We start from the raw sequence: 12,294 nt of genomic DNA on the forward strand, positions 1-12,294 counted from the left end.
GATAGTTCTTTGTGTAAGTTTTACCAAAATGTTAGCAATTTTGAATTTTGACAACATTTGGGTATCTCTAATTCAAAAATCAAAAATCTGAAATGTTCCAAAATCTAAAACTTTGTGGCCAGCATGCCACAAATGGAAAATTTCACACATTGATCTCATGTGATGGGTCACAGTCAAAAGGCAGGCACACTAAAAGTATTGTATAAAATTGCCTTCAGGCTATATATAAGAGGTACATAAAACATAAATGAAAACACTTGGATATCTCAGAAATTATGCAAAGACAAAGACATACATATATGAAAACAAAATATATCTTCCAAATGTAGTTGGGAAAGGGTAAGAAGTCATAGTATAAGAGAGTTAGATACTGAAAGTCTTTTAATTTTTTTTTGCTTAGGATTTATTTTTTGGTAATTAGCATTTTGCAATTTCCGTAGTTATAGTGACCTTAACTTTTGAATTTTAGATTATTTACAATATTATGCTTACTTACACATTTTAAATAAATAGTCATATGTTATTTTAACTGTATGACTTTTTTGGCCTACACCAAAGTTCAGGACATTGGCAAATTATGATTTGACAGGGAGAATCTGAAAATGTTATTGTAGTCATCCATTATAACTTATTTTCTTTCCAAATTTATTAGTTACTTTGAAAGTCAGATAATTTTCTTCCTTTCTTACTGTTTTGAAAGAAAATTGTTGATAGTTGCCAAATCATGCTTCTTTCTCTTAAGCTTAATACTAATACCTTCTCTAGTAGGTTTTATGATATTATCTCTCTGGATAGTGGTTTGTTAATATGTTGCTTTTTTCCCATAGAATATTTTCACTAAGATTTTATCTTGATGTCTCTAGAAAAAATTAGAATATTTCCTTGTCCCTAAATGTGTATTCATTCTCAAACATGAATGTATAGCTCTACTTTAAAATGAGTTTACAGTTCTAATAATAATGAATGATGTTTAATTATGTTGTCATTATTAAAATACATAATTTTTATTCTTATTTCTTGATTGTCTTTAGAACATTTACTACTCTGTTACTTGAGTGAGAGATACACATCTGTAACAATTTTTAAATAGCTGTTTTATTAAATGTAGATAAATGGGACAATATTTGTTTTTTTGAGAGTCCTGAATTTGCAGTTCTCTCCAGTTATTACTGCCTATTCAATTTTGGATTGTCACTTGGGACTTAACATCACAGGCTTTTACCTGATACTTGGAGAGTCAGCAAAATTGTAAATTCACTCTTCCTATGATCAAAGTTGGGAGTTAACTTTAATTTTGAAAATTTCTTGATAAAACTGCTAAATTCCAAACTATTTTATACTCTTTGTGGATAGGCTGTTGGTGTTTATAATGTGTATTTTTTAACTAAAGCTGAAAAGACAGTTTCTCATTTCATATTCCATATTAGTTTATGTGAACAATCAAGCTTTTACTGTGTTAGGATCTGGGAGATTGTTGCCTGGACTTTAAATCCTGCCTTCTAGTATTTTTAGGAATAGGAATGTTAAATCAGCATAGTTAGGGAAGCCCTTTATACTAGCATTTTTATTTTCTTGGAATCTTCGTGTACCAGTAGTTTCATAGTTATGAATAGCAAACATAATTTATATACACACGTTTGTCAGTATTCTGTATTAAGCAGTGGGTGTTCCATTTCACAATTTTATCATCATTGCTTTTGTTTGCATACTTCACAAATTTTTTAATTGAGGAGGTTCACCTATGAGAATACCTGTAATTATTTGTATTCCTCCTTTAATGGTATACCTGTTAAATCATCACATTTGTCAGCGATTTGAATGTAATAGAATTGATTCTTGCTCTGGTAGATATATAACAGTGTAAGAAATTAAAATTTTAATATATTTAGTTCCTCAGTTTTTATTATCTCAAGTTTTTAATTTTCCCTGTTGTAATTTAACCAATTTATCTTCATTTTGAACTTTTTATTTAGTAGGTCTTCTCTATATTTATAACTCTTTTTATCTTTCTGTATATGGGTATCTTGGTCAGTTACCTGGAATTCTTTTTCCACTACAAGTGTAATCATTAGTTTTCTTCTTTTTAAATTCAAATCAGTATATATAATGTAATGGATTTGTTCCAAATGTGTCTGGTGAATTTAATATTAAAATGTATGTTGGAATTTCAGTGCCACATAATTTATTAATGAGTGAATTCTATTTAAGGCAAGCTGTCCTAGACTTCAATCAGGAGCATTGAAAATTCTCTTACATACCAGTTTTTGCTATGTGAAAATGTTTAAAGATGTTTTAGTATGACTCTTGTTATATGGTGTAATGAGTCAGAGTAATCAATGAAAAAGATCTAGGATCTTTTTATGCCTCAGTTTTTCATCTCTAGGAGAGTTGTATATTAATTATCCATATTTATGGAAGAGATTTGTAATTCCATCTCTGTATTACTACTTCTTAGTTTAGAAAGTATATGATGTGATTGTTTTTATTACCAGAATTATATTAATTGCTTGTCTTAGGTTTAACTTTTAAGTTAGTTTGTAGTTCTCTCAGATGTCATTGTTGTCCTGGGAGGAGGATCACTTGAACCCAAGGAGCCAGAGTCTAGCCTGGGTAACCCTGACTCAAAAACCTTAAAAGAAAAAAAAATCTAAAATTAAATTTACTTATTTTGACTTATGATTGTTGAAAATGTCGAACTTAGCAGTAAAAACTGGTTGTGGACAGATCTGAAATTGGCTGATTGATGTGCAAGCAACTCATAGTTCATTATACATGCGTATGCTTCTGTGTGTTATATTTTTAGAAAAATTGATAATGTGTGAAGGACATGAATATATTCTGAAAATAGCTTCTTTTTAAAATTAATTCTTGAAGCTCCCTCTACAAAATTTGTATGTCATCTGCTGATTTTTTGAGGTGAATCTTTTTTTATGGCTGTTTACATCTGTGCTTTCTATACTGTACTTGTTTTTTGAAAACATGGAATAAAAATTTAAAAAATCATATAGAGTATACCAATTAAATCTCTAGTTATCATTTACATTTCTCCCAGAGGATTAATCCAGTTTATTGGATACAGATGTAAAGTGTTGGATCTGTAAAACAAAATAATAAGAAAGTAACTGGTGAAAAATTAGTGAGAAACAGTGATTTAGTTTTTTTCTGCCTGACTTAGTGAGTTAAGGTTGTTCTAAATTAATGAAATATAAATATGTTATTTGAATATATTTGGAGAATATAGAATTTAGTATGAACAACACAAGTGTTCAAGTCATGGTGGTGGTTTTAGTAGTAGTCTAAAGAATTCCAAATTAAAATCTTGAAAATAAAACATTCTGGTTTAAAGTATAAAGAGATAAAAAGTTTTCCTTTTTAAAACTGGTTCATAAGGGACTTGTGTTACTAAAAGCCCTCAACCTTTTGAATTTTAAATTTGTTAATGATTTTCTTAGTTTGTGGTATTTTCTTTTTATCAGGTACCTAGATGATTGCTGATAATTTAAAATACTTTATATACATATGTTACAGAAATAGATATAGTTAAGTTATAATTAACTTTTGATTTTTCATGCCAGTGACAGGAAGAATCTGACATTTTCAACAGTCATAAGTCAAAATAAGTAAATTTAATTTTAGATTTTTTTTTCTTTTAAGGTTTTTGAGTCAGGGTTACCCAGGCTAGACTCTGGCTCCTTGGGTTCAAGTGATCCTCCTGCCTCATCCTCCCACACAGCTGGGACTTCATACATGTGCTACTTTGCTCAGTTTTAATTTTATATCTTTATGTGAACATTTTCAGCAAATTTACTTTCGTAAATTTTTTTTATGTAAGAAAAATATAAAATATTGAAATGTGTGAGTATTATGAACTAAACAACAACTGGCAGTGGTGGTTTAGAAACATACCTGGAGGTTAGAGAAAATGAACTGGAATTAAAAACTTTCTATCAATAGAGTTAATTACAGTAAGATTATAATTGATGAATGAGTTTGGTATTTTTATAAGCATAATTTAATATATTTTCCTTGTGTCTCCAAAATTGAAAAAAGAATCATGTTTAAGTCTTAAGTTTTAAAATATATTTAGGAAATAATTAATTTTGTCCTTTTTCTTTTTCTTCTTCTTCTTTTTAGGGAATGAGTATTATAGAACAATTAGATCCTGTATCTTTTAGCAATTACTTGAAGAAATACCATAATACTATATGTGGAAGACATCCCATTGGGGTGTTATTAAATGTGAGTATCCTTAGGAAGCTTTTTAAATGTGAATAACCTTAGGAAGCCTTGACTTAAAATATTCCATCCTGTCATGTTTCAAAATATGTCATTATCATGGTGATATATCATCATCATTTGTTTTATGTACATGTAGTTAGTTTTTTTCTTAGTACCTTTAACATAATTTTGGATTTCTGTTCTTTGGTTAGTTGAATAAATTTATCAGTGGGATATACGTCACTACTTTGTTAAATACAAAACAATAAACTACTTTTCTATTAAATATAGGAAGTTGTTTAGAGAGTCATATCTTCTCTTGACTCTCTGTTGATTCCAACAGGTTCTTTATAAATATAAGGTAAAATGACTTTACAAAAGATTATTAATTTTTTATTTTTTAATGTCCTAGATTATAAAAAATAAGTGAAGCTCCTGCTCTTTTGTGTACATTTCAAATTAAAGTCAGATAAAAAGAACAGACTCCAACATATTAAGATGGAAGTGGCCAAGATTTGGTTTAGAGAACAGCAATAAATGTCTTGTGGCTTTTTAAAAAACTAGTTTTATTAATTATAGAAAGAAGCAAGGTGGATGATGACTGATGTTTAATTATCAAGAACATGTGTGTTTTGTCTTTAAAAACAAAAATGATAATGCTTATTTAATTTAAAAGATGATAGGAGGCAGAAGTTTTGGTTAGTTGGGTTTTAGAAATATATTTAACATTAATTTCCCCCTAATAAATAAATAGTATGGACTTTCTGAAAGAAAATTTAACCTAGTATCCTATTGCCCCAGTAGAACCCTCTAAAAACTTAAATTGAGCAATAAATATATCACGGTAATTTTGAAATAATTGAATATTTACTATGTACACAGAATTGAAAACTTGGAACATAGTGGGTTCAGAAATAAGAGAGAAGAGATATACTCAAGAAGTAAGAGTGGGCTCATTTGCTTGGAAAGGTAGAGAAATAATGGAGCAGGTAATATAGTCCAGAATAGTCTAGGGTAAGACCTTAAAGTTAGTGTTCTCTAATATGATTTGAAAGCTAATGCGGGTTTTTAGGAAGATGTTTTCTCATAATAAGTACAGATTGACCAAAAGAAAAGCTGTCAAGAACTTAAAACTAATTTCTGAAGCTTAAGCTAGAGTAAACTGCACTAATTTCCTAAATTCTGAATTGAATGAAGAAAAATTTATAAATTATATGATGAACCCAGTCTACATTTAAAATAAAAATTTTAGCATACTTTTTAGATCTGGAACTTGATTTGTATATGTTTTAAATTTAGTCAAAATTAGACAAAAGCAAACCTCCAATATATTAAGAAAGAAGTGGCCAAGAATTTGTTTAGAGAATAGTGATAAATATATTGCAGCTTTGAAAAAAAGTGGTTTTATTAATTATGGAGAAAAGTAAAGTGGATCATGACTGATATTTAATTTTCAAGAAACTAAAGAGTTTCTTTGAGAGAAAGAAATAAGCAGTCCTCATTTTGTTTTCCAATTTAATATCAGGCAATGAGAGAAATTTAAGAAGTCTAAGCTTCACTCACAATATAAAAACATCAAACTATTAGTACATTCAGAGTGCTCACTTTTTTTATATGATGTCCTATATGATGTCTGTCATAACCAAGATTTTTTTTTTCCCCTAGGCTATCACAGAGCTCCAGAAGAATGGAATGAATATGAGCTTTTCCTTTTTGAATTATGCCCAGTCAAGCCAGTGTAGAAACTGGCAAGACAGTTCCGTGAGTTATGCAGCTGGAGCACTCACAGTCCACTGAAGCTCTGAATCCTCAGGGATGCCACCTGCACATACTCATACTCTGTCTGGGGTCCCAGCCTAGCCTCTACCAAGATATTGGTTCTGGTTTGGGGGGGGATTCTGAAACCTCAAACTAATAGAACTTTCTTCTCTTTTCTAGTAGGTGTAGTCCTTCTTAATTTCAGTTCATTAAAAAATGCTTTATAGTTTTGGGCAGTGGAAGGAAGGCTGGCATCAAAAATATTTTGATTATAAAAGGTGACAATGTAAGGCCCAGTTGTGGCAGACAGATTTTTGAGAGTAACATGTAAAGCATTTACCATATCCTAAATTTGCACTCTTTGCAGACTTGTGCACATATATTCCGCTTTCAGAATAGTTTTGCAAATTGTACACAAACAAACAAAAAGGGGTGGAAGCTTTTTAATAAAGAAATTGCATTTATAAATGATCTGTATTAGAATATAATAAATCTCCAGTTATAGACAATTACTACCCGTATTGTACAACAGATACCTTCTATTTTAGTTGCTAATAAAGGGCTACACAACTCAAAATAGTCTGATTTAAACTTATTGCTCTGTGGTATATGAAAATTGTTTTTTATTAATTCCATCTCAGAATTGTTAAATATGGTAACCCCCAGCTCTTATGTAAAAATATATTAGGATGTATTTTATATTTTACCTATTTATGTGATATTTTTTAAATCACAGAAATGAGAGTTATATAATTTTAAAGTTAACTTTTAAAATTACATTCATTTGTCTTTTTTGTGTGTGACATCCCTTTATGTCATTACTATATTGTAATAGAATATAGTGAAAGAACATACCTGTAGTCCTTTACTTCAAATATCATGTTTGACAGTCTGCAAATGAGGAAACATTGAAGAGTGGTGTTAGTGATTTTCAAATCATTGCAGACCAAACACTGCTATACTTTTGTAGTGTTTTAATCAATTTGACCCTTTTACTTGAATTTTTAGTAAGAAATCATTAACAATATCAATAATAACAACAAAAACCCACTGGACTTAAACTTTTACAATTTTTGTTGTTGTAATTTTTGGTGCGGTTCTTCCAACTAAAATTATGGTATGGTGTTGTATTTCTTTCTTTTAACACAGACAAATTCTAGATACTTTAAGGAAAAAAAAGTAATTTGTTCACTCACTGAAAAAAAAATTTAGCTACCATTCATGTTCTATATTATACTTATTTTAGCACAACATTGGGTATCCACATTATATTGCAGAGTGCTTATATCTTCAGTGTTATGCCGAAATATAGCAATTTTAGATGCCTTGTACCAATTGTACTTAAAGATTTGCATTCTCATTTATTAAATATCAACTCCCTAAACTCAAGAATGAAATAAAATACCATTACCTTTTGGATTCAAAATTACGCACCTACATATGTGTAGAAATAGTTTTCCACATTAGTGATTTGTTTTTCATTATTTAGATACACTTTTGAGTACCATAAATATTTATTTTTTGTTTAATATACATTTTAAAAGTTTCCAAATTGAGTACAGAATGAAGTTTTAAAAGAATGTTTTCTGAATATCATAGAAACATAAGCATTTTAGAAAATTTGGAAAATATTGAGAAGTGTAAAGAAAAGGAAATATAATCTGTAATTTCACGGCCCAGAGATAATACTGTTAATATTTTTCTGTGTTTTCTTTTAGTATTTGTCTATGCTATTTACATGTATGAATGTGTGTATATGTGTTTGTATGGGTGTATAATAACAAAATTAAGATATTGCTGACCATATAGTTGTTTACCCTGGTTTTTATAGCCTAACATCATATCATAAGCACCTACTGCTGTCTTTGTAAATGGTTTTTTAAAAATGGATGGCTAATATTCTGTTGTCTATGAAAATGCTATAACCAGTTCTGTCTTTGGGTGTTAGGTTGTTTCTAATCTTTCACAATTTTATAGTGGGATGGACATCCTTATATATAAAATTCAAGTTCTATATTAGACTTGTTCTCTAGGATATAGTTATAGGAATAGAATAAATAGTTTACATAGTAATAACTTCTTAGACTTTTTAAAACATTGCCAAATTACCCTTCAGAAAGATTGTACCAAATTAGTAGCATTGGGTACCCATTGTGGTGCCCCTTCACAAACATAATTTTTTTGATCTTTGACAATTTGTAAAGAAACTAATTGGATGTTTCTTCAGTTTTATTTTATATTATTTTACTAAAAATTGCTTCCTAGTTGATCATTTACTGTTCTGTACTTTTATAGTTGATTGATTTTAAAAAAGACAAGAGGATTGCTGAGGTTGAGTGGCGTTAACAGTCCTGCACTTTTAAAACTAGAATATTTCAATCTTACTCCACCCTTTTGTGGAACATGAGCATATCTTTTCTATCTAATTATGAAGTAGAAGGAATTCCAAACTGATAGTTGAATGTTGGGTTTTAGTTTCATCTCTGCCCCTCGTTAGCTTTCTCATCTATTTCATGTCACATTGGAATTTTCACATCTGTAAAACATGGAGATGTCTCAAAGTACTTTGATGTTGTTATTTCATTTTTTAATAGATTATGGTGTCACATATGTTAAATAGCTACATGATTGAATTAGATCAGAGGAATTATCTTTTGACTTCAACTCTATGTAGGTGAAAATGAAAATCTTGTTCTTTAACTTAAAAGGGAAATTAATTTGCATTATTTAATGCAGTTAATATTACCTAAATTGTTGATCTTAAGCTTTCCTATTTTAAGTGCCTTTAAATTTTTTTTTATATTTCAAATTTAAGATGTAAAGGAAATTATTAGTAGTTCTGTACAGTTGCTTCTTTATTATGTATTTTTGAGTTGTTGGCAGCAGCTTTTTTTTTAACCATAAATTTCACAGAGCAGAATATTCATGGATTCTTCACTGTCCCACTAGTGGTTCCTTGAGAAATATATGTTAAAGATTAGGTCAGTAATCAGGTAAGTGCTCAGTCTTGGGTGATATTAAATCTTGTACAGAGTAGAATAAAGAACTAGCCAGATGTTCTAGTGTTTACATTTACATATTTTAATGTGAATATTGGTTTCCTGAACTAGTTAATAGTTATTGTTCTAGATCTCAAATTTTGCCTTGGAAGCAAATAGTTCATTCCCCTAGATTAGGGGTTGGCAGATGTTTCCTGTGAAGGACCAGATAGTAAATATTTTAGGCTTCACAGGCTCTATGGTCTCTAGGTACAACTCTTCTCCTTTGCCATTGTAGTACAAAACTAGCCATAGACAAAATGGAGTCAAACAAATGTGAATATATTTTAATAAAACTTTATTTACATAATAATGGTGCACGGGATTGGCCTGCAGACCATAATTTGCTGCCTGTTGTCCTAGATTGTATAGTTTGTTTGTTGTTCAAAGTTAGCTAAAAATCGAAACTGCAACAAGTGATTTTAAGTTTATTCTTTTCAACCATGTCTTGAGTTGATGCAGTCTAATTGGATTTGAGTGTTATGATCACAAAGGCAAATGGAACCCAGTATGGAAAACTAGGTCTTTATTTGCTGAAATCCATTGAGTTTACTTTGCTGACTTATTAATCAAAAGGAGGGATCAGTGGAGATTGATTGTTACAAATTCTTTATTTTTTATTTTGGTTCTGGGGGTTGAACCCAGTACTTGTGCATGATAAAGTACATGTACTACTGCTGAGCTACATCCTTAACCTGTTGCAAATTCTTTAAATTATTTAAGTTTTGGCTACCTAGATGATAGCAAAGGATAGATCAAATGTACCTTTTGATCTACCTGAGTATTTTAGGACACTAGACCAATATTTTTTTAAAAACTATGAAATGTGAGAGTTTATTTTGCTATGTAGACTTTTGGAAAAATAACTACTATCTTCTATCATTTTATTTAAACAATGACCCCCATCCCCCCACCCCTCACACTATTAAGGAATGTCTTAAACTCAGAATAAAGGAGAGTAATTTAACTTGAATAACATTAAGTTGATAAAAACAATTACTACATTGTTACCTTCTCATTTATTCAGTATCACTGCGAGGAAAACACATACCTCATCAAGTAATAGTATCTAGTATATAAAGTGGCACCTGGGAATAGCTGTGATATAGTTGTTGAAAAACCTAATGTAGTCGTAAAGTGTTAACAGTCATAAGTCACATGCATACTGCTGTTTAGACTAAAAATTGTATCCTATTAGGTTAAATTGTAAGTGCCACATAGTAAGAGGACCACTATGAACTGGAGTGGCAATACAGAGGCAACCAAAATGATGAAGGCCTATGTGAAGAGTAGGATGTAGTTGAAGAAATTTGTGATATTTATTTTGGAGAAGATAAGTTTAAGGAGAGGGGGTTTTCTTTAGATGTTTCAATGATAGTCAAATATAAGAGGAATAGAATTGTTGTGTTTTATAGGTAGAAAATTAGGAGTAAAAAATAATGGTTTCTGGTTCCACATATAATGTACTATATGAGGATTTCTAGTAATGAAAATTGGCTCTGTCCTCATAAAATCATTGGAAATATTCAGACAAAATTTAGGTGAGTGATTTTCAAAGTAGAATTCTCAAAGTAGAACTAATAAAAACTTCAATATCACCTGGAGATATTTTATAGATGCATATAACTTTAATAATTACTATTATATATCACCAAGCTAATGAAATTAGTACAAATAAAATGGAATTTACCAGGGGTTGGGGTTGTGGCTCAGTGGTAGTGCGCTTGCCTAGCATGTATGAGGCACTGGATTCGATCCTTAGCTTCACATTAAAAAAAAAATTAATAAAATAAAGGTATCGTGTCTATCTACAACTAATAAAGAAATGATTTTTAAAAAATAGAATTTATCTCTTGTATAAAACTTAAATTATTTTTAAATAAAAAATAATTTTAATTACTTATCACTAACTTTGAACAGATTATAAGTTGAAAAGATGATTATCACTTGATGGTAGAGCCTTTAGATCAATTAGTTCCTTTGTTTTAGTTAAAGCATTTAGATAGAAAACAAAGTTCTGGCTATTTTCTAATATAAATTTAAATTGATCTTTGAATAAGTGGCTACTTTCTTAAACAGGTGCTTCTTCAGTCTAAAACACAGCCATATCAGTAGCAGAAAAGGGTACTGAAAAAAGTAACTGTTTTTGTATCTTGGTGTCAGAATATTAGGAGGAAAACCAAAATCAGCTGGCAGATAAAATTTTTCCTGTTGTTTTTCTGTTACTCTCAGCACACAACCTGCATGTATGACTGAGTGGTGTATGGCATGCCATCATTAGTGACCATGCTTCACATTCTTATAGATGCTCCCTCAGGTAATAGTGATAACTGAGACCTCTGTCTCCTTAAGGTTGCTATTTTGGGTGGATTTTGTTTGCCTATCTTATCTCTACAAGTTCATTACAACTATGTGAAGAACTTTAGTGTTTCAGATTTGTCATGTATTCCAGGGTTTTCTGTGGATTCCAGAGTGGTTTAACCTAGATGTATTAGATTATTCTTCATGTGTGGATGTGCAGAGGTATGCTTGCACATTCAGAGTTTTGGTCATCACACTATGAAAATAATGGGGGAAAAAAGCCAGTTTTTTTGAAAGCCATAATATAATGCAATTGGTTTCTTATTATAAATTGTAAATGATGTTCAAGTGCACACTTCATACTGCAAAGTAAAGTTTGTAACTATTTGACGTGGTCATATTTCCCTGTCATCCTAATAATGAAACCAAAGTGAATATACATGGGCCATTATTTAAAAAAAAAAAAAAAAAAAGCTACTAAAGGCCAAATGTATTCAACTATAAGGAGGACCTGAGTTCTGATCTTAAATCTGTCAATGTAAACTTCTGAAGAATATTTTATTTTTTCTGACCATGATATTCTGAGTTATTTACCTGATGTGATGTTATATACATTTAAGTAAAAAGTGCTAAAACAAGATGAAAACTAAAACAGCAGATCATATTGACTGAGTTTTGTGAGTTTCTAAAAAAATAAAGGTATTTTTAACTTAACTTTTTTATAAATGGAATTTTTTCTGAGAATTTTTTTCCTTTTAAAATGTATTCTTTTGAATCTGATTAATAAGTAGACATTCAATTGGTGTTTGTTCAGTTTCATTGAATTGAATGTTGAAGCAAGGAGAGCAAGTGACAATTTTCATGTAAAATATTTTAAAAATGCTGGTTGTGGTGGTGCACGCCTGTAATCCCAGTGGCTTGGGAGGCTGAAGCAGGAGGATTGTGAGTTCAAAGTCAGCCTCAGCAGAAGTGAGGCACT

The 12,294-nt window shown here is 30.2% G+C and overlaps 1 protein-coding gene across 1 annotated transcript in view; it reads left to right on the forward strand.

Moving 5' to 3' along the window:
• The window catches only part of Memo1 (mediator of cell motility 1), a 125,194-nt gene extending 113,426 nt beyond the window's left edge, over positions 1–11,768 (forward strand). The window contains 2 exon segments of the mRNA XM_048804949.1: positions 4,135–4,239; positions 5,884–11,768. Of these exon segments, the coding sequence (XP_048660906.1) occupies positions 4,135–4,239; positions 5,884–6,015 (237 nt within the window). The 3' untranslated portion in view covers positions 6,016–11,768.
• Positions 11,769–12,294: the final 526 nt, after the last annotated feature.

Source organism: Marmota marmota, unplaced genomic scaffold (assembly GCF_001458135.2).
Source record: "Marmota marmota marmota unplaced genomic scaffold, marMar, whole genome shotgun sequence".
NCBI classification, from domain to species: domain Eukaryota; kingdom Metazoa; phylum Chordata; class Mammalia; order Rodentia; family Sciuridae; genus Marmota; species Marmota marmota.